Source organism: Emydura macquarii, unplaced genomic scaffold (genome assembly GCF_026122565.2).
Source record: "Emydura macquarii macquarii isolate MOO-44397 ecotype Brisbane River unplaced genomic scaffold, CSIRO-AGI_Emac_v2 contig_1483, whole genome shotgun sequence".
Classification (NCBI taxonomy): Eukaryota; Metazoa; Chordata; order Testudines; family Chelidae; genus Emydura; species Emydura macquarii.
This window is the reverse complement of record NW_027131620.1, coordinates 13,876,584-13,899,596: the sequence shown is the minus strand read 5'-3', so window position 1 is coordinate 13,899,596 and position 23,013 is coordinate 13,876,584. Positions and strand designations below refer to the sequence as shown.

General features: G+C 39.2%; 1 protein-coding gene across 2 annotated transcripts in view; it reads left to right on the top strand.

Annotated features, from left to right (window-relative positions):
• PTPN1 (protein tyrosine phosphatase non-receptor type 1) overlaps positions 1 to 22,888 on the top strand; it is a 63,444-nt gene extending 40,556 nt beyond the window's left edge. The window contains exons 2-9 of one of the 2 annotated variants that reach the window (XM_067554251.1): positions 1,163 to 1,253; positions 4,042 to 4,142; positions 6,950 to 7,048; positions 10,462 to 10,599; positions 13,526 to 13,735; positions 14,367 to 14,528; positions 15,908 to 16,128; positions 19,243 to 22,888. In XM_067554251.1, the coding sequence (XP_067410352.1) occupies positions 1,163 to 1,253; positions 4,042 to 4,142; positions 6,950 to 7,048; positions 10,462 to 10,599; positions 13,526 to 13,735; positions 14,367 to 14,528; positions 15,908 to 16,128; positions 19,243 to 19,450 (1,230 nt within the window). In that variant the 3' untranslated portion in view covers positions 19,451 to 22,888. Of the gene's footprint in view, positions 1 to 1,162; positions 1,254 to 4,041; positions 4,143 to 6,949; positions 7,049 to 10,461; positions 10,600 to 13,525; positions 13,736 to 14,366; positions 14,529 to 15,901; positions 16,129 to 19,242 lie in introns of both variants that reach the window. The other variant, XM_067554250.1, reaches the window with a different exon arrangement.
• The last annotated feature ends 125 nt before the right edge of the window (positions 22,889 to 23,013 follow it).

Genomic DNA, 23,013 nt, shown 5'->3' with positions numbered 1-23,013 from the left:
TGTAAAATTAGTTTAATTTGGTTAACCAAATAAATCATAGTTGTCTCAAATTCAACCCTAGTGGAAAGGGATGAATTTGCCCTAATATCTTGTTTCGTATTTTTGGATGGCCTTTGAGCCATACTAAACTGTTCACTTTACACACATACAAGATGTCAGTCTTGGGACTCCTTTAGTTTCCTTATATTAACTAAATCTCAATTCTACCATGAGTGCATTTCCTGTAGTTTTCATTCAGATTTTGTTTCAGCCTCAGTAAAACATCTACAATGACATGATCTCTTTTCTGATGTTCCTGGTAACGACATTCATACAGGTTGTACACTTATTTAGCATACAATATGTATGTTGTGCCTGATTTCTATAAATTAGGATTTATGTTGAAGATGGGCAGTATTTTGCTTTTTTATTTCTTCTGAGTTTCTCTCAGAGTTTTGAGCTGTTAGACACATCTGAAAAAAGGCTGGAGGAAGACCTGGATGGTTCTGTCAGCACTGGCTTAGGGATTGGCATCCTTGTTTATGTAGGGTATGCACAGAGCACAAAGAACCTCTTTTGACATTAACAGCTCCAGAACAGCTTGCTGATGACTCAAGATCCAAAAATTAACTTAACTAAACATGACTGTAGTTTTTGGCTATTAATACAGGCTTATGAAATGGTGATATGTAGGATACTAATTGACAGATGGGTTGTTACAGATAGCCATTTCTAACCATCTTTCTTAGTGAACTCTTTAATGTGTAGCTGAGTGTGATGAATAACTTAATGGAAATATTATTGTAATGCCATATGTCTGCACAATTCTGTACACCAGGTAAAATACGTTCATCCAAAAGTACAATGTCGAAGTGTTGCAGTACTTCCTTTGTGCAAAGCTGATAGCATATTAGCATAGCCAACAATGAGTCAGTGTCTAGCACGCCAAGAAATAATCTTACCTCAGTATTTAATCTAAAACTGAACACATTTGTTCTAAACAGTTGCTGTCCAAAACCCTCAAGCAGATTAAAATGCCAGGATAAGCAGATACTTGCAGGTGACTTTAAAAAATAAAATAAAATAAATACTCCTCCCCCCACAGAGACACTGACACATTGAATTGTAAGGTTTTCTTGCAAACTGCTGGCAAGTTCAAATATCTTGATTTCTTTTGTTCTAGGATATCAGGCATGAAGCTAGTGACTTTCCATGTAAAGTGGCCAAACATCCCAGAAACAAAAACCGAAACAGGTACAGAGATGTCAGCCCCTGTAAGTATCCTTTCTTCACAATTATTTGTAACAGACTGCTGACCTCTAAGAATTTGTCTCATAGAAGGCATTGGGATGTATATTTTGAATGGATGACTACACATCCAAAACGTGAATCTTTTGTCATTCTAATACTTGTTGACATTAGAGATATCACAATACACCGTCGGAGTGTGGTATGTCATGGGATTACATTGCAGCAGTATGTAGACGCTGCAGTATTCATGGACAGAAGTCTTTGCAGGAAAGCAGTTGTCTCATGGTCAAACACCTGAGGACAGAGAAGAATAATGATGGGTAGGGTAGCACAAATCTGTTATCAGTATTAAATGTACAGTTATCCTCTCCATTGCTGTAAAAATGTGTACTGTATATAGCAGTGGTTCCCAGCCTGTGGCCCGTGGGCTTTTTCAAAGTGGCCCACTGCTCCCCTCCCGCTGGCTGTAGAAGGGAGCCGCTGCCTAAGGACCCAGGTGGAGCATGTTGCCGCGGGGCTACAAGACCATTGCAGGCTTCTTGCTGCAGCCAAGGGGACGGGAGATCAGTGCTCCCCTCTCCCTGGCTGTACAGGGAGCACGACAAAGCGTTTCGCCAGGATACGTAGCTGCTGGGGTCCCTGCTGGAGCCAGGGGAAGGGAGCCCTGATCTCCCATCCCCCTGACTGCAGAAGGGAGCCACTGCCAGGAGCCCAGGTGGAGCGCACGGGGCTACAGGACATGTGCAGTTTCCCTGATGCAGCCAGAGCGACGAGATCAGTGAGGAGGCAGCCCCTTCATTGAACTCCTTCCATCTGGCTATGTGGGGGAGGGGCTGCTGGCAGAGACTGGTGGCCCTTCAGGATTGTAAAATTGGTATCTGTGGCCCTTCAGCCAAAAAGGTTGGGAACCACTGGTATATAGCATGCTACCAGTTAATATAGTACAGAGACTGGGAGGAATCTTGCCAAAACGATATAATTGGAAGTTTGTCATGAGCTATTTGAGAGGGGTAAAAAGAAGCAAAAAAACCAAGCTAGCTTTTAATTTAATCACATCAGAAACTCAGATCTCCTTGTTTTCCTAATATCTCTGTTGATGAAACTTCATATTCAGGTCTCTAGGCTTCTTCTCCCTTTACAGAGTGGGTCATGATTAGGGCTTCTTATTTTTCAGTCTGAACTGATAACAAAACACTCCAATGCAAAAAATGCAATCAGTGTTTATTGGATAAACACCAGAAATAGTTACTTGTATCCAGGAGCTTGTCTACACAGAGAAGTAATGTGGATTACAGAGGTGTGATTTCTAAAGCGCACTAACTTGTTGCACAGTAATTGGTCCTGCTGGTGTTCATTAGAGGTTCCCTAGTGCTGTTGAAAGAGTACTATGTTAAAGCAACACTAGGCAACATTACAAAGAGATTACTCATTATAGTATATACTACTTTAATGAGTAATTTATAGAAAGCCCCCCCGCCCCCCCCCCCAAAAAAAAAAAAAAAAAAAACAAAACAAAACAAACAAACAAACCCCTTTTGGACACCTACAAAACTCAAAAAATGTTAAAAAATAAACCCTGAAAAATGAAATGACAATAAACCCAAAAAAACAGAAACCCTAATCATGATACCCTTTTGCGATGTCTTTCCCCTCATCTCCAAGTGTGTATTAATGATGTCCTCTGTTTTAAGAGACAAGGTGGGTGAGGGAATATCTTTTATGGGACCAGCTTCAGTTGGTGAGAGAGACAAGCTTTTGAGCTACACAGAGCTCTTCTTTGAGTCTGAGAAATGTACTGAGTGTCACAGCTAAATACGAGGTGGATCACATTGTTTTATCATACGTAGTTAACACTGCATAGAACAAACATGAAAACAGTTGTGATGTATGCTGCAATCAAAGGACTTCTGTACATATCACATCTGAACAGATAGTATTTCCATATACTGGAAAACATGTTCAGTCACTTCAGAGGCTAAAATTCAGTTGACCCTTTCAGGAAATTCAATAGGATCTATAATGTTGCATATAGCTTTGCTTACTGATCAGTTTCAGGAGTCTTTTTTTTTAACAGTCATTGATTTTGTTTTCTGTTTGATGGTATTGCTTCCTATAAGTTTGGTTATCTTGTAAAATGTGAAAATTCTTATGCTTTGGGAAACCATAAATACTGCAAGCTTTAGAACGAACAGAAATGCAGTACAATAAGTGTCTCAGTAATTTTTGTTTTGTTTGTTCAATTCAGTAGATGGGGTGGCTAGATTAGGAAAAACTTCAGTTGAATATAGGACCTATAAGCAGAGGTGAAGGTTTCCATTTGATGGTTATCATGCTGATACAGGCAAACCTTGTTCAAACTTACCTTTTAATCTAGATTTTAAAGAGCAGATCTTCACAAAGTTAGATCCGCAAAAATATGCGTACAGTTGTGTATTTAATTTGTACATGCTGATTGCACGTGCAAGTAGTACCTTGATAATTATGCACACAGATTTAAATATCATGTTTGCACATGCAATGTGATCATTGCATGTGCAAAATACTCCCATGCTTTTTCACAACTTTTTGTAATTTGGGCCTTATTGTGTTATAACAATAAAATAGTACTAATTACTGTGTGTTCCCAGTACAGCAAGTACAAAGAACTCTTTGTGCATATACAATATTTCATTGTTACTGTTTTATTTTTTGTTCTTTTAGAAAGTTAAATTTTTGGTCCTCGCATTTGATGAAATTGTGCATGAATCATAAAGTATGTTACGTATGCAGGCATTAACCAGTGTTTTTTCTGATTGTCTGTCTATGCTATAGTTGACCACAGTCGAATTAAGCTAAACCAAGGTGACAATGACTATATCAATGCCAGCTTGATAATAATGGAAGAGGCCCAAAGGAACTACATCCTTACCCAGGTAAATACTGGAAAAAAAACTTACAAAATCATTCATCAATAGAAGTGTTTTACCCTTTCTTAAACCAGCAGCTCCAAGAGTTTTTTGTTTAAAAAAGCATGACTTTGCATATATTGTCACGTGCTGCACATCAGCACTGGCTCTACTAGTGCATTCTGACCCTCTTGTATGTTTAGCCTGTAACTTTTTGTGCCCATCCACACTAGGAAAGTAAGATTTCTAAAATGGAAACACACTTTTAAACACAGCAAGTCAAGTTTTGGCTCCATTGAAGTCAATAGGAATTTCACTATTGACTTTAATGGGACCAGGATTTGGCCTGACCTGTTATCCTAGACATGGCTTCAGTGCATTTACCAGATCTGCCTTTGGATTAGGTGGAGGAACTTTTATTAGATAATAGTGCGTCTGTCTCGCCACTTCAGAGACTGCATCTTTTAGATGATAGAATTTACGTCTTTTGGATTCTAAACCCATCTAGTGGTAAATCCTGATTATCCAGATGTCTTAAGGGACATCTAAAACATTAGGATAACTGGAGTTTGGCAGGAAATGAAACTTGTACAGCAAATTCAAAATCCACATAATAACATGTACATGCTTCTGATAAATCACAGACAGTAGTACATGTACACAAAATATGCAATCTCACAAATTAAAACCATAACTAAATTAATTCAAAGTTAACTTGGGATCCCAGAAATTCCTCACAATTTAGGACTCCCACCACCATTATTGCACTGCAAACTAACCTCTGTTTTTTAATGCGAATACTTGGGGCAGCCTATTCATTAGGAAATGAAAAGGCAGATGCTTTGACCATTCTGTTCATGATTCTTTTCATCAAGAGTTTTCCTATGACTTTAATATAGCTGCTTCAACACAGCAATGTAGTTCTCCACTGGCTGAGATTTAAAAGTGTCTAGTTTATCCACTAGGCTATATCACCAACATAGTATTTAGAAGTAGTGAGGAGTCTCACCTTTAGTTTAAACCTTCTTCAGGTCAAGCTGTTTGGAGCTATATATATATATCTATATATATATATATAATATATTTATTTTTTTTTGGTACATTTTACTTAAAAACACAGAGGCAGGAAAAAGTGTGGAAAAATAGATTTAAGAGAGTTAAAAAAAAATACCATAAAATCTAGCACCATTGAGTTACATTTCTTGTGAATCTAACTCCTGCTTCTTTTTATGTAATCAGTTTGAATGATAGTATGACTTGTTAGTTGCTAACTCTAAACCTGTGCCAGAATTCTTGTTTGCCTTACTGTTGTTTAGACAGTGAGATTTATGGTTCAGGTCCCTGGGGACAGTATTCTTTAATATTTGTATTTTTTTTCTTCCTCCTATGCTTACTAGATGAAGGTAAACTGGGTTTAATATTTTTTAGCAGAAGTCAAGAGGTCTTCCTCCTTGTTTTCAGAAAATCAACATCCATCTTTAATACAGAAGTAGAAGAAAAGAATTCTAGAGAACTTGAGTTAATGAGGATCTGTGATATCCTAGATGCCTCAAGGCAAAACAACTGTGGACAAAGATCTTCTTGTTTTATTATTCAGGGCAAGAAGATCATAGGACTGATAAACATTGATTCTGCAATAGTTATCTAACCTGTAGCACAATAAGAGGTACACTTAGCTAATAGTTTGTATCAGTTTTAACCCAATGTTTCTTTAATGAGTTTGAAATGAGGCCACTCAAAATCCAGTCTATTTTTTTTCCAAGGACCATGCCACATTATTTTGTCTTTGAGCCATGCAAGGTGTGAGAGAAATCACAGCAGCACAACTTTGACCATGTCTATACTGACGGCGGCCCGCTGCCAGATCGATCTTTCTGGGTCGATTGAGTGGTCAATGTAGACCCGCTGAATCGATCAGGAAGTCGACTGAGTAAAACCACCCCCTCAAGTAGCAAAGCGCTGCATTGACGGGAATGCTGTTCCCGTCAGCGTAGCACAGTGTAGACAGCGCGCAGAAGGAAAGCAGAGCAGTCGACGTGAGTTACACAAGCTACTCTGCGTAGTTTGCGTAATTCCTGTCGACTACCACCAAATCGCCAGGTGAGTGTGGACCAGGGGTTTGTTAGTCTAGGTTATCAAAAAAGTTAAGACTGTGTGGTGGTGTTTCTTGGTATCTCCCAACTACAGAGATCAACTAAAAGAGAGATTAGGTGTAAAGTAAAATCTTAATCTACAGGAGAAGATGCTTTAAAAATAGGTAGCTTTGGGATCTAATGAAGAGGACTACCCCTTAAGAACTATTGATAGGGTTGGTATTAAGAAGACTAATAAACTTTGTATAGTCTTCGAGCAGTCCAGAATAGCTGCTCATTCTTTTGACTGACCACTGTTTCCTAGGCCTCAGTCAGTAACTTTGAAGCATTATTACTAGCATGTTCTTTATTACCTATAATATATATTTACTGTAAATCATCATGGCCCCACTTCTGCAAATCACTTATTCTCAAATCCCATTGCCTGGGTAAGGGTGGGATTATTTCCGCATTAGATTCCTTTTTTGCCCTTCTGGAGCAAGTTCTCTCAGTGTTTTTTCACTCCCAGTTCCCTTCTTGCAAATAAGACCATTTCTCTCTTCCTGTTTTCTGTGGGAACAGATTTAGCACACTTAAGCTGGTGACTTCATAGTGGGGAAACTGAAATTTAAAGCTATTGTATTGCATTTCAGACACTTAAAATGAGACGTTATTTGCATGCATTAGGCTATAAACTAGGGTGCCAGTGCTCTTTCCACAGAAAATGTTGCTTACTTTAGAAGATTCTCTGTCTTTGCGCAGGGTCCTCTGCCAAATACTTGTGGTCACTTTTGGGAGATGGTTTGGGAACAGAAAAGCCATGGTGTTGTCATGCTCAACAGAGTGATGGAAAAAGGATCAGTAAGTATATAAGTGTGTTTTAGCTGTATATATTTAAAAACAAATAAATAACCAAAAAATAATGGTAGTCGAGAGATGCATATACAGAATTTTGTCCAACAAAGCATATCTAAGATTCAGAAGCTGAGTATCTGAAAATGGATCTTGGTTAACTCTGAGGGATATGTGGAAATTGTCCAGTTCAGAATAGCAGATCCTAATTTCGTCTGAATTCAGCTAAACTAAGGGCTGAGCGCAATTGGAGTTTGTCATACAGGAATGCTAACTTGATTTCACTCTTCAGTCTTCCCTGCTAGTGTCGATGCTTATGCGTCGTTCCTCTTTGGCATTGGCTGGAGATTGTGGCCCTGATTCTCAATTATATTAAGACCCTTTACATTACTCTGGCACTATCCAGATGCCTTAAAGTAGTTGTAGATGTAATTTATGCCCCCTTCAAGGTTCTTTCACTTCCAGCGTGATGTAAGGGGGCCTTAGTATAAATGAGAGTCAGGCTTTGTGGTTAGTGTTCTGGGTTATCTACAAATGTTTAAGACGACAGTAGGACAATGGAACAAACTGCCTAGGGAGGTCGTGAAATCTTCTTCCCTGGAGGTTTTCAAAAAGAGGCTGGATAGTCCTCTGTCTTGGATGATTTAGACACAACTAATCTTGCATCTTGGCAGGGGGTTAGATTTGCGGTCCCCTTCTAACCCTATGTTTCTATGATTCTGAGACATGGTGCTTGCTCCAGAGAGCTTAGTCTATGTCTAAAAAGCAGACAAAAGCTAAAGAAAAGAGAGCATCATATAAAGAAACTGATCAGGATGATGTTAGTTAACTTATTGTTTCCAGGCTTCTTTCAAACTCTCCTGCTGCACTTCTTCTGATCTGCATATTTCCCATGTTAACCAATTCACTCCTTCTCCCTGTATACCTAAATTTCCCCAGAGCCCAGGGAGAGGGAATGGGGGGAGTTAGACACAGGGAACGATCACCATAACCTATCTAATTAGTGAAATATCTGGAAATCCACCAGCCATCTTTGAACATACTGGCCACGTGTCCCCCCCTTGGGTGCGAAAGAGGTTCAGCTTTTCCAGTGAGCAGGTGCCAACACAGATTCTGGTAATGGCTCCTCTGGTGTGTGGGGGGATGGCTTAGCTCTTCTGGTGGTGGCGGACATGCATCGCAAGGGACCAGGGCTTTTTCTACAACCATGGGCTGAGGAGAAGTTACCATAGTTGGCTTGTTACTGGAAGCTGCCATCCTGTGATCACAGTAGTGGGCCTGCCAATGGAGCAGTTTTGGCACAAAAGTAATTTAAAACTGATAAAGATCTGCACACTAAGATTTTTAGTTCCTTTGCTGACTGTAAGGCCACTTCAGAGGATGGTAAGTGGGTCTGTTGTGTCCACTAGTGATGATCTAGTGTTGCACACTTGCATAACCAGGAAAGAATTCCTGGTGATCAGGAAAACAGTTGTGCAGTGAACTGTGTTCTAACTCTCTCATCTTGTTGATTTGAGTTTTTAACTTCTTTAGTAATGGGAATAGTGAAATGTAACCTTCAACAGAGATATGCAGTAACTCTGTTTTAATTATCCTGCAGGCACGAGCGCTCAGGCTCTCTCTCTCTTCCTCTTGGCCAGTAAATTTGAACAAAGCAAAGAATTATCAAGAACCCTTAGGGCAGACTGCTACTGTTTCTCAACAAACAGCGGTGGGAGATTTTCAGAGGAACATGGCAAAATGTTATTTGCAGAGCCATTTTGTGCAGAAATTAGACATGAAGCTAATTACTCGCCTAAATTTTAATTTTTAAAAAATTGCAGAAGATTAGAATATATCCTTGCTTCATATTGTCATACTACTCAGTATTTAACCAGGATTGGAAGCACTGTAGGCATTGATACCATTAAACCTGACAATTTTTGTCATGATTCCTTCACTGTCTACAAATAAAATGCCATGTGTGTTTGTAAAATGTTGTCAAAAACTGCCCTTAGAAGTAACTTCCACTTTTCATCCCAACTCCCAGTACACACATGACAGCTCTCTAGCATTTTATTACCATCCCATTCATAATAATTTATTTTTCACTGGTAATAAACTATGTAATAACCAGTTTTTTTGTTTCAACTTTGTTCCACTCCAAATTAAGGCCACTTTATTTACAATTTAATATAAGAAGCATTAGCCATGTGCAGTAATCTATTTCCTCTGCAAACATAGATTTGGAACACTTATAATTCTGTTTCAGAGGAGCTGTGTTAAATTCTGAGAAGTAGCAGTTCAGTTGTCAACATTCATAATATCCATATAAGTCTAGCGGTCAGAGACGTGGTTGCAGACTTTATGTATACTGCTAACAAGATCCCTTAGTGTCATTTCCCCTTTGTACAGAGAAAAATGCACTACTTGTATTTTTGGCTGACTCATTTAAGTTTTTAGCATGTCAACAGTTTATTGGTGCAGACCTTCGGTTTCCTGGAAAATTATTACTGAGAAAATTACTATGTACACTCAGAAGTTAGGTAACAGGAATATTTTGCAGACTCCTTTTTTTAGCTCAATTAAAGTGTTAGAACTTTTAAACTATGCCACATGGAATCAATGATCTCATAAGACTTTTTTATTTTTGTGGGGAGTGAATGGATACCCCAAAATCTCATCTGACATTTTTACTTCCAAATTAGTAATGCTGTAACTTTCTATATGTAGAATATTATGGATTCTATGAATAAGATTTCACACCTACATTGTGCTGTCCTTTATTAACTCTTATTTTCCTAGAATAATCTCCTTCCTTGAGATGTTCAATCCAACTTCATCTTATGTGCCTGTTGGTTGCAAAGTGAAACTGCCTAAAATCATGTTCTCTGAAGTTCTTGAGTTCCCCAGCTTTCAAATATATAGGATCCAATTGAATTTTTAATACTATACAAACTGTTGATACAGAATCCAAATAAAAGTATTGGGATGTTTTTAACTAGATTCCAGGAGGGGCTGCTCTAATTTACAGCAGCCTGCACAGTCCTGATCCATCCCCCACCCAGGCACACGACTGTGCCACTGGATGAGTAGAAGAGCTACATCCACCCTACACCATCTTTGTGCTCTAGGAATTTTCCAGGGGAGCAAGGAGGGCCAGCATCTGGCCCTTTTATGAAAGATACCAAGATGTGCTGAGGTAGTACATACATAATGTCTTGGAAGCAAGAACTAGTCTCTTTTTTTTTTTTTTTTTTTTTTTTTTTAAAGCATGTTGTTTGAATTTATTGCAATATACTAAACCTCAGGGCTCTTAGGTGCCACATTAATACATGTAATTATTAATAATTTAAATGCTGGATTAAGGAACACTCCTCTTTCCTCGCCTTTAACATAGAGCCAAATGAATAGTGCTTATCTTCTCTTATTTACTTTTTTAGATAAAATGTGCACAGTACTGGCCACAAAAAGAGGAGAAAGAAATGCTCTTTGAGGATACAAACTTGAAGTTAACCTTGATCTCTGAAGATATAAAATCATATTACACAGTACGACAGCTAGGATTGGAAAACCTTACCGTAAGTATGGAAAGTGTACCAGTCAAACAGTGTCCTCCTTGAATTCCCCATCAATGAGCTGTATTTCCTGATCCTGGTTTGTAAAGGTCATGTGTACAAAGAAAATGGATGCTGAAATTGGGTCACATGCCCATCAGTGGTTTCGGAGGTTCTCAATATGTTAGCATTGCTCTGGTCTGTGAATGCCAATGTAGTTTGCTTTAGACTTGAGTAAACAACCCTGTACCGGTTGTGGGGATTAAGCACTTTTCAGCCTCTGATTTTTTCCCCCAGCAACATAAAAGTTAAATTGCAAGATGTAAAAAATCAACATATATTAACATGTGTGAGGTTGTGTTGTAATTCAAAACATAATTTGAATTCATGCATATTATAGTGTGAAGCCTTCATTAGTAAGCCTCATCTACATTGACAGCTACTTGTAGGATATGTGTAGTTACACACTGCCGCGAAGAGTAGGCTGCATCCAAACTGTTGTGTGTAGCTATAAGGGGCAGTGAGAGGTGCTGCCAGAGTCTTTCACTGTGGTGGAGAAAGGCTCTGGCAGCAGGGAGGCAGTGGGACACTTCTCTGCTAAAAATATGGATATGGGAGGCACTGTTTGGGTATGTAGAGACCTGTAGAGTACATACCATAAGGTTATGGTGCATCTTTACTGACCGAAGCAGTGCCTCACTATCTACCCTGCTGTTTATACTCATGGTAGGGGGACATGCAGTGTATGCACTCGACATGCTGTTGCAAGTGTAGACATACCCTTAGACTCAGTGGGGAACTTTAGGGTACTATTACCTGGGATTTCTTAGCATATCTTTATAACGTTGTGTCACCATCGTTGTGTAAAAGTCCAGTAGATCTGTACAGGAATGTCTGAAATAATTGCCCTTCCAAGCACCCAGATGTTACCAATTTGCTAATGAATATATACATGGAGCTTTTTAAAAATCATCTTCTGAAAACAGACCTTCTCTTGGAATTTTTCTCATCATCCCTCTTACACTGACTTAAATCTTCACCTTTTCACACTGAAAGTCTTCAGCAGTTTACCTCGCTTAGGCCATGTCTATACTAGCAAGCTTATAGCGGCACAGTTGTACCCATGCAGCTGCACCACTGTAAGATCTCTTGTGTAGCTGCTCTGTGCCAACAGGAGAGAGCTCTTCCCTTGGCATAATTAAAGCTGACTTGCCAACATCACGCTATCCACACCAGCGTGTCTGTCAGTATAACTTATGTCACTCATCACACCCCTGAGTGACATAATTTATACCAACAAAAGTAGTGGTGTAGACATAGCTGTAGTCCCTGATCCTGCAGTGAGCTCTGCACAGGTCAGTTCTGTCTCTATATGGAGCTTCACTGAGGATCAGGCCCTTGGATGGCAAAAGGAGACTCTGTAACTTTTTCTTTTTGACAGTGATAAAATAAAACATTACAATAGAGAACAGTGGGGAACAGTGCAAAGCAATGCTGGGAATACGCTCCTCTCTGCTGTACTTATCCATGTGAGCTGTCATAGCAGAATCATTCAGAGCAGTGGGAGGAGCACTGAAACTATGCTGGATGAGATTGGCTAAGGGGGCAGCTCCAGGGAGCACATCTAATCATACTAACATCTGCATCCAGTTAAAATCAAAGTCCACAGAGCATCCCAAATCTGTGTTGGAGCAAGTGTGTGTGGACAGGCAGTGAACATGAAATACATGACAAATAGTGACTGCCAATTTCAGTTCCACTTTGCTGTTTTCAGTTTGCCTTTTTTAGTTAGCTTTTTACCCAGTACTGCCTTTTATTGGGAGAGGATGGTTATTGCCCTTCCCCAAAAGCTATAATCTGTCTCCTAAAGATTTAGAACCTTGCTCCCATGCTCCTTCTTACCAGGAAGCTGAAAAATAGGCCCATTGTCAGGTATAAATTTGACTAGCCAAACTATACTGGCAAGAACTCGGCAGATGTCAGAAGAACATCCCAGGTTACATTGTCTGCAGCACACAAAGTTCAAAAGCTTTGGTTCAAGATTTCAGGAGACTGAGAGTATCACACTTAACATTCTTCGGAGTTTGCTTTCAGTTTAATAGAGGTGGCTGGTTGTGAAGGAAAAGACTGTGCTAATATAAGATCCCTTCTTTAGACAAGACTGAACTGCTCCTGCAACTTGAGGTACCCCATTTTCCAAAGATTTCAAACAGCGTTAGCCCAGCTAACTGGAAGGCAGTAGTACCCATTTTATAGGGGGATAAAATGAACATCTGAGCTGTAAACTGTAAAATTACTCTGTATAATTTAGTTTATCTAGTGTCCTTCATTCAAAACATCACAAGGCTTTTATGGTGAGAGAATTTTTATGTATAAATTATATGGCTCCTTAGGAGTTCATGATACTTTACAAGCAAGTAGCACTTTAGAATTGAGTACAGCAACTCTTAAATGCAGAATGGGAAAACTTCATAGGAAAATAGATTGGATTAGATTAAAGGAAAGCAGCAAATGAGCCAGCGAGTATTCTTGCTGAACACTTAATGAATGGAGACTGGAAGGATGCAATAATAGAATGGCAAGTAGGATTTAGTCCATCATAAATTTAAAGAGAATCATTTTCAAGGTAAGATATGAAAAGAGGAAGCACTCTGGCATGAATTCAATATGGGGCAGTACAAGTGAAATCCTCCCCCTTTCCTTATGTATTGTAAAATGTACATACGTGTATATTTGTAGCATCAAGGTTGATTTTGAACTTTATTTTATCAACATGAAAATTCCTTTGAATGTAATATACTATGAAAATGGGTCACTTACTCAGAATATGAAAATTGATGAGTGATATTCTTGCTCTAATTAATATGTTGTTGCAGAAAATAGTTGTGCTTGAATACTCTTTAAATTGTATCTAGATATTCTTATAGCTTGGAAACATTATATTTTACAGACACAAGAAACTAGAGAAATTCTGCACTTTCACTATACCACATGGCCTGACTTTGGAGTCCCAGAATCTCCTGCTTCGTTCCTCAACTTCCTGTTCAAAGTGAGAGAGTCTGGCTCACTGAATCCTGAGCATGGACCTATTGTGGTGCATTGCAGTGCAGGAATTGGAAGATCAGGAACTTTTTGTTTGGTTGATACATGTCTTCTACTGGTAAGAACCATTTACTCTAGATGGGAATAAGGAGTGAGTTACAACTTTGTAGTTACTTCTGGGAATGACTTATTTGAAGCCCGTGAGAGCTATGGCACCTTTCATGAATTTTGTCTCTTACTCGAGTTTTATATTTGTCTTTGGTAACATATTTTCATTTTAAAGCTAAAGCAAATTGAGCATTGAATGGGCCGTTGTGGGAGTATGAAAGAAAACAATCACTGGTTCCAATTGGAGTGACTTGCAAAGTTAGGCTTTGTCTTCCCTGCTTAAAAAAAAAAAAAAAAAAAGTAGTCATTGCTTAACTTACTTTGGGTTTAAACTGAAATGCCTGGTCCGCACTGTTTGTTTTTGCCTCCGGGATAGCTCACATCCTTCAGTTACCTTGAGGTACAAATGCATTTTTTTTTTTAAAAGCAGTAAAGGCCTGATAGAAGTCCCACATGGTAGCTTTGTCCCCATACCCTTTTTGAAACATGTTGGATAATTGAGCAGGCCATATGTAGGTTACCCATTCTTGTCTTTCATTAACGTGGGGGCAGTTTGAAGCCCGTGCAACAAATAAATCATTTTGTTGAAACCCATTAGAGTGGGTATTTGTGTAAAGCAAGTTTCAAATCTTTATCTTCAGATGGACAAAAGGAAAGATCCTTCTTCTGTGGACATTAAGCAGGTTCTCTTAGAAATGAGAAAGTACAGAATGGGGCTTATACAAACAGCCGATCAACTTCGTTTCTCTTACTTGGCTGTTATTGAAGGAGCAAAATATATTATGGGAGATGCTTCAGTGCAGGTGAGTATTTACCGAATATCAGTTGTACAGAGACAGGTAGGTGTGTTGGTCCAGTAAAAGGTATTACCTCACCCACCTTGTCTCTCTCATATTCTGGCACCAACACAGCTACAAGAATGCTGCATATAACAATATCAGTTGTACAGTAGGTTAAGATCCAAAAACCTCAGAATTGCATGTGTCCAGGCAAATATAATGAGGGAAGTTAGCATGGCTGAATGAGGTTGAGGGACAAATGAATCATTAAAGTACGTACTATCCTTGGCATAAGTATTGTGCAATAACTTAAATTCTTGAGTAGTGCTTAATACTTTTGGATCTAACGCATTGTTTTACATGTGTTAATGTGTTCTTACAAGTACAAATAGCCCACAATAACTGCTGTCACATGGAAAATTCTCCTCTTTGCATCCCTATGGGAGACAGTTGAGGGATATCCATTGCTGTGTGAGCTTCATGGGGAAGTCTTCTGTTTAGGCCCCTAACAATTTTCCAACATGCTGGAGATTCTTCCAGTGTTGTCTCCTTTGAAGCATGGATGTTTGTTATTGCTAAATAATACTACAGTAACATGAATCCCATTTTGTGCTATTTAAGAGTTTTCCATGTGGGTGAAGCACTAAATTAAATTTCCAGTATTTACAGCTAATATTTCCCATATGCGTGGTTGATCTGTGTGCATTCTGTTTTTAGCTGGTGGAAGAGGAGAGGTGAGTGCATCTAAACAGTGACCATGAAAGTGAAACAATGACTAAAGTGTAAAGTCTCTGCCATATTTATTTTAGAATTCATAGAATCATAGAAGATTAGGGTTGGAAGGGACCTCAGGAGGTCATCTAGTCCAACCTCCTGCTCAAAGCAGGACCAACCCCAACTAAATCATCCCAGCCAGGGCTTTGTCAAGCTGCACCTTAAAACCTCTAAGGATGGAGATTCCACCACCTCCCTAGGTAACCCATTCTAGGATGCTTCACCATCCTCCTAGTGAAAAAGATTTTCCTAATATCCAACCTAGACCTCCCCCCACTGCAACCTGAGACCATTGTTCCTACTTATGTCATCTACTAGCACTGAGAACAGCCTAGCTCCATCCTCCCTGGAACCCTCTTTCAGGTAGTTAAAGGCTGCTATTAAAATCCCCCCTCATTCTTCTCTTCTGCAGACTAAACAAGCCTAGTTCCCTCAGCCTCTCCTCATAAGTCTTGTGCTCTAGCCCCCTAATCATTTTTGTTGCCCTTTACTGCACTCTCTGTCCAATTTGTCCACATCCTTTCTGTAGTGGGGGGCCCAACACTGGACAATGAGAATTACAATGTTTTTAATATAAAATATTATAATATATCAAAGCTTAATAACCACTTTTTTCTGTGAAGGAACAGTGGAAAGAGCTTTCCAATGAAGACCTGGACCCACCACCAGAATATACTCCCCCACCACCGAGGCCACCAAAGCGAACATCAGAAATGTACAATGGGAGGATGCATGAACACACTGAATTTTTCCCTAAGCATCAGGTGCCAGAGGAAGAGATCAGATGTGTAGTCAGCACTGTGGAGGAGATGGTGCCTGATGGCTCATCTGTGCAGCTGAATGCAGAGAGGTAATTCTGTCAAGTTGTTTGGTTTGATGTTTTTGACTGTTCTGGGAAACTTCTTGTAGATTCACAGCTGTAAGGTATGTAGAAAATTCCCTTGTTTGAGACATTTAGTGCCACCTATTAAGCGTGTTGGACAGAACTTGATACTTTTGTGTAACAACGCTCCTAGAATAGGATGTATAGCCCTTTATTTCCAAAGGCCCACATGCTTGTTTAGGTGAGAAATGGAAAGGATACTAGGCCACCTGACAGCTCTTGCTAGAATATGATGAAAGATAGAGGAGGCATAATGACTGCATGGTTTAGCCTCACGTGTAAGTGCATAAGGGCTCTTTTATGAGTTAGGTAGATTGTCAGGCCTTCGACTTAACTTTGAGCCAGCTAGCTTCAACCACACCAATAAGTGCAGGTATATGGTGCTCCAAATACTGTATCAAATATGGCTTGCGACATTTGAAAATGTCCTTTTAAGTCAGTTTAGTTCTGATATTAGATTATGGGGATGGACAGTTTTCATTCAATATCAAACCACCAGTTCACCTTAAAGATGCAGTTCATCCAATTAATATTTTAAAATCTGTAATTCTCTTGTCATATGTCTTTCATGCTGGGGAACTATATTTTTGCATTCTACTACAAATTGGTTTTGATCATTTAAAAAAAAAAATGATCTTGAGCAGAGAATTTATACTCCCTTTCAGCCTAGACTAAATTGTTTGACCTAAACAATAATCATAGCATGGCGGGTGGGGAAATAAGGGTGTTTATGTTTAACCACTAGGTGTCACTGCTGATTCACAAATCTAAAATATCGTATCTCTTCTGTTACAATAGATTCCAGTAGATTCTGCTGTAACAGTTGTTAGGTTTTAATGTACTGGATATTGATCTATCTTTGTCCAAGATAGTCAACTAAAAACCCGTTCAGGGAGGAAAGGGCAAGGGGACATCAGAAGTCACCAGGAGAATAGTTTAGGGGAGAATTCCAAGGCTATCTCCGTCAAAAGAAACAAATTGATCATACCCAGTTTTGCAAGGGAATATTAGGAGTAGGAGCATCAACTTTCAGCACTTCCCACAAAGATCTGGAGATATTTTTTGGCAAATAAAGCTAGGAAACTTAAAGTGCCTTTAGTCTCTCCATCTTGTGAAATTGGCTGGGGAGAGTGACCCTGAGAGCTGGAGGTACTGAGATAAACTGAGGCACATTCAGTAATTTTTACTTACCTTAAGCTGGTCCCAATAATATTTTTTATCATTATTTGTATTTGTAAAAGGATATGCTTGTTCTGTAGCACCCCTTCTGGCCAAGTGTGGCTTTGCAGCCTCCTGCCTCTGCTCTTTCCATCAATTATCCAGACTAGATTAGTACAAACCCTTATGTGGTGTCTGGTTTATTAACTAATTCTGCAGAGAATAGCTCACTACTTTAGCCACTACAGTTCAGACCCGGTCTGGATTAATGTAAGAGTCCTGGTCTGTTTCCTCCCTGTTCAGGAGGCTCCAGCCCTCCTCCCAGAGCTGGGCTGTATTTTGATCAGTCTCTCTATCCCTTCTCCGTAAGATGGGAGCCCTGCTCCCCCCCTGTTCTCTTCCTTGAATCTGGAGTTAGGTCAGCTGGCCCTTTTCCCCTGTAAGTCCTTTCACCCTCAGTCTAGGAGGATTCAAGGCAGACCTCCTACTGTCGTCTCCCCTGTTCTGAGAGAAGAAACAATATATACAGTCATCTTCCTTAGAGCTTGTCCTAATTGGCTCTGCCCCATCCACTGTACAAGGCTCCTGGTCCCAGGCCCTGAAAAAAACAGTAGCTTGGTTTCCTCAAGCCTTAACTATTCCCCTGTGTCCATCTTTAGTTTCTAGCTGTCTTCCCTTGGTTTTCTTTCACTTTAAGTTCCAGGACTTAAAGGGACACACCACAGAACAGATGTTGACTGACCACTAGTCATTACTGCCCTTAAAGGGACAGTTACCCTATTACAGTATTCCAATTGTAGCTAGAAGCCTGAACCATGATCAGGAACTCATTGGTCTAGGCACTCCAGATACACAACATAAGAGACCGTTCTTTCCCTGAAGAGCTTCCAGTTTAAACATACAAGACTGGTTCTATTGGCACTCTTTGGCAGATAGAGAGGCTCAGTGAATTGGCTAGGTAACCCAGAAAGTCTATGGAAGAGCCAGTAATTGAACCCTGAGTGCTTCAGTCCCACAAAACCAGTCTTCTCTAGTCACTACTCTGGTCTCCTGTATTATTATACGTGGGGCTGGTAGCATCGCCTATTAAGATTGCCCAGCTTTCCCATTCTAAAACCCTGTGTTCAGTTGTTTATAACTTTGCCAAACTCTAATTGTTTAGACAGACACTTTCTATGACAGGGGTCTGCTTCATGCTGAATTCCCCCCCGCCCCCCCCCCAGTGTCAACCAAAATAGTTCTGACATTTCCATGATCAAAGCTAGGGAAAAATCCATTGTTTTGATTATTTAAAAAAAAATAGATATGTATTTTTCTTTGGAAAGCTGTCACACCCCCATGCTTTGGACCTGAGACTTGTAATTTGGCGGGAGTGGTGGCCTTTGTGTCAGGGATGTGCCTTTTGTCATCGCTGTGAAAATCCACCCAAATTTGCAAGTTACAAGCCGCTAAAACGTCACTTTGGACACATTTGGTCTAGAGACTTTTTAGATTTTAGAAGCTAAATTCCCCTAAGATTCTGTCTGCATAGAGCATGCTCCAACCCAAGGCTGAGCAGGACTTTCCCTGCTACTTTGTGTCTGGGCACTTGAATTGAAAGGTAGCAGATGATCTGAACAGGGGTAGATCCTGGATGCCATCAGGGATATGGCAATCAACTTGGGATAAGAAGCAACTTAAGTATTCCCCCTGGTCAGTTGTGTGTTGCCAGTAAACATCAGTTTAAATCTCTAACTGAAAGCCCTAACTAATCTTTGAAAGGATACATCTTGTGTGTCCAGGTGTTAAAGCCCCTGGTGACGACTGATCTACAGCTCATTTGTATGTGTCTATGAGGTGTCTGTGGACTGGGCCTCAGTGTCTGCACACCTTCCCCTTCTAGGGGTGAATGCTATACTGAATATTGGTTTCTTCATCCCTCAGCACTAGTCAAGACACTGAACTGAGGAGGAGAACTTTTGGTGACAATCTGTATGCCTCCCCCCACAAAGAAGAGCCAATGAAGTCAGAAAATATAGAGGAGGAGGAGGAGAACATGATGACAACTTGGAAGCCATTTCTAGTGAATATCTGTATGTTCACTGTCCTCACAGCAGGAGCTTACCTCTGTTACAGGGTATGTTTTCATTGATGGACATGTCAACAAGATTGAGTATACAGAGAACACCAACAATTTGACGAGTGTGTAATCTGCTTCTATGAAAGAAAGCTAATTGAGGCACCTGAGCCTTGTCTCAGTGGAAATATACCTTAGGTTGAAAGGCTGGAACTTTGGTTAGGGCTTAAAGAGAGAATTGATGCACTAGGGTTTAATTTAGCCCTGTGGTCCCAAGAACATAATATTCTAATCTCAGGGCCTTAAAATATTCAGGAGTAAGCAGAGAAAATGCCAAATAAGTCTTGTTTTTTTCTTTTTTCTTTTTTATGGAATAATAGAATTACAACACATTGTTGTTTTTAGCCTTTCTTAAAAGCCAGTTCTTTTTTTTTTTTTTTTTTTTTTTTGTGTTACTTCAGAAAGAAACTAGGCACAAGTGAAACTTGCTTGTACTCTCCAAGTGTTGTAACCAAATACATGATTTATATTATTACTGAGTTCCCAAAAAGAGAGAGAATCCACATATCGGAAGAATGTAAACTTTTTGGAAAGGGGAGGGCTCTTTTTATTTTGGTCTCACTTCACCTATTAAAGACTGAGTTGTGGGCAGCGCCTGTGGTATTTGATATATTTAATCGTGGCATAACTGTTCTTAACTAGCTTCTTGTTTTACATATCTTTATAAAAACAGGCTTCTGCATTTGCTCAGGGTATCCCAATATGTCAAACATTTTTTAAAAAAAACCAATTGTATTTCCCCATTGACTTTTTTTGTTGCACTCTACTTGCACATATGCCTACTTACATTGTATCAATCTCTGTAAAGTTGTTTTTACCTTTATATTCTGGGTTGAGGGTGGGGGGAGGGAAGCAGGAAGGGAAATTCAACCAAAACATGTCCACCAGCATTTTACAGCTGTTCAGTTGGCGTTTAGAAGGACCAGTTTTTAAACTTCATCATTTGGAATGTAAAAATGCAGTTTCACTCTAAACCTGCCTTGTAAGGAGTAATGTGCTTTGTGCACAAATCAGAGGGAGAAGGAATGTACTCAAGGTGATGTGAGAAATGATTGGGAAAGCATTTCAATATATCCAGAGCAATTAATGCCATGGCAGCTTCCTTAACAAACTTAAAAGATCAACAGAAGACATGTTGATCTTTGAACATACCAGTTGGCTTATCATGATGCAAGCGATTGTGTTCTGTTTTTTAAGCAAAGATTTCAGTATTGGCTTTAGTTTGGTTTGTAATTATGCTGTTAAATGATTACTGATGTACAGGGCTTAACTACCTGAGCCTTGCAGCTCTGCAGATGTGGGTGTTCCTTTTCTAGCTCAAAGTGAAAAAAGAGGTGGGTGATGTAGAGTATAAATTAGGACAAAACCACCGAACAATGTTGACACGTTTTGGCTCAGTTGGTTGTGTCTACTCAAGAGAGGCCCAGGACTTTGAATAGTGTCAGGAGTGCATTGGCTGAGCTGTGACTGGAAGCTTGCATTGCACTAAACCTAATTCTCATCAATGCTGTTAGTCTTTTCCTTTCATGAGTACCAAATTCACACATTTTAAACAATAACAGAGAAAATCTTTGCTCATAAGGTAGAGATTAGAAGCAAATTCACTACTTAGAGCTGTAGTGGCTATAACTAAACCATGATGATCTGCAAGTGTTACTAATCAGTGCTTTTTAAATGCATTCTAGTTGTATAGCACTTAACCACTGTTCTCAGTGTAAACATCTTTATGGAGTATATCATGTAAACAGTCCTGTCACTCCATATTTATTTTTTTTCTAAACTACCTGTTGCTCTTGCTTTTTCCTTAAATCCATAAGGTGTTGACTTAGGGTGGAAGGGTTTTTATTTGTTTTGGTGGGTTTTTAATGTTAAGCTTGCATCAAGGGCTTTGTAAAATTACAATAATAAATAAATCCTCAGGTAGTACTGGGAATTAAAAATGTACCTGTGAGACTGTTGGTCAGACCAGTACTTGAAAGGGGGATAATATTGCAAGCAGTCAATATTTAGTAATATTATTGGAAACATGAAAAACTAATGAGTATAGAAAAATGGTATAATATATAATGGATCATCTGTGTATTTAAAATACAGTGTATGATTGCTTTGTCCCCATTATTCTCTCCATCATTTGGTAGAATATTGTTGTAAGGCAACATTTGGACCCCCTTTGTATTAGAATGCATGTAAAGTCTTCTAGTGTCCTGATTAAAAACCATGTGCTTGAAAGGTGAAAGAACTTATACTTCTGCTTACTGATGTGCCCAAATTATATTTGCATGATCTGATCATTTAAGTGGCTGTGTTTCAAAGGGTGTTGCTGGAAGTGTCTTCATTCAGCGATACATTGATTTGGTGTTTATCAGGTAACATGTACATGCCTAATATTTGGCATGATTTTCTATTGAATTTCTGCATACTCCGTGTAACCCAGTTGTTTAGCATAATTCATTTCAGCTGAGTGAGTATAGTACAAACATTCCAAAGTATATATTAAGCCATATTCACACCTCATCTCCAGTCAGTTTTGGCAACAATATCTCAGCACTTTCAGAATGACTTATTGTGCTGTCTTCAGAAACTGCAGTTGGGGAAACTCTGCTTTAGGAAAGGTCACCAATAAAGCAAGGTTTCAGGTGAGTGCCTTGTGCCATAGAGCCCTACTTAATCTTGAGAAACAAAATGAGAGTCCGGAAATAAATAATGGGTGGCCCATAAACCGAATGGGACTTGCAGAATTTTCCTCTGTTTGGAGAAATTTAAATTTGGGGGTTGATGAGAAAGCGTTGCATCCCTCCTTAGAATCCACAGTGACTCTGTTGTACTGTACTTGGAATCTTTCCCACAAAGAAAAACTTAGAAACATCTCTATACAGAGAGAGAAAAAGTAGCTTTAAATAACATGCCCATTACTCCTAGCTAACTTCACTACTTGGCTTTCATCTGTTTAAAGTCAGAAGGACTTGTACTGAAGTGGGAACATCCAGTGAAATGCCCTGTAAGCCATGAGGTGTGTATAAGGCTTATAATGCTAAACTGTAAGCATTTTGTTTTGATGTCCTGTATATGTATGTAGTAGTTTGGGTGTGTATATACAATAGTGTTTCAAAGTGGGTGTATTGATTAACCTATTCTTGGAAAAATGGACAAATATCCATGTTAAAATTGTTAGAAAGTTAGTGAGCTGCTCTGCTATATGCCTTAAGCAAATATTTACTCATCAGGTCTTTTCTTTTTTACAGATTGCCATAGAATAAACTTTTTTTAAAAAAAAATAAAAAACAAAAAGAAAAGCTAAATGTTTTGGTATAATACATTTTCAGGTATCTTGTCTTTTGTGTAAGGCGCTGCAACGACCTCATGGTTTTCAGTAACTGTACAGTTTTTCAATTTCCCATACAAGTTTTCAGTTCTCATTTTAGTTGCAACAATAAAATTTTTTTAAAGAATGGATGTATGAGTGTTTCCACTTCCTGTTTTATCACAGCAGTAGAGATGCAGAGATTTCTGATTTTATTCAAACTAACAAATTTTTTAGGCCCTTGGGTTATCAACAAGATTTCACTTCCGGCTGATTA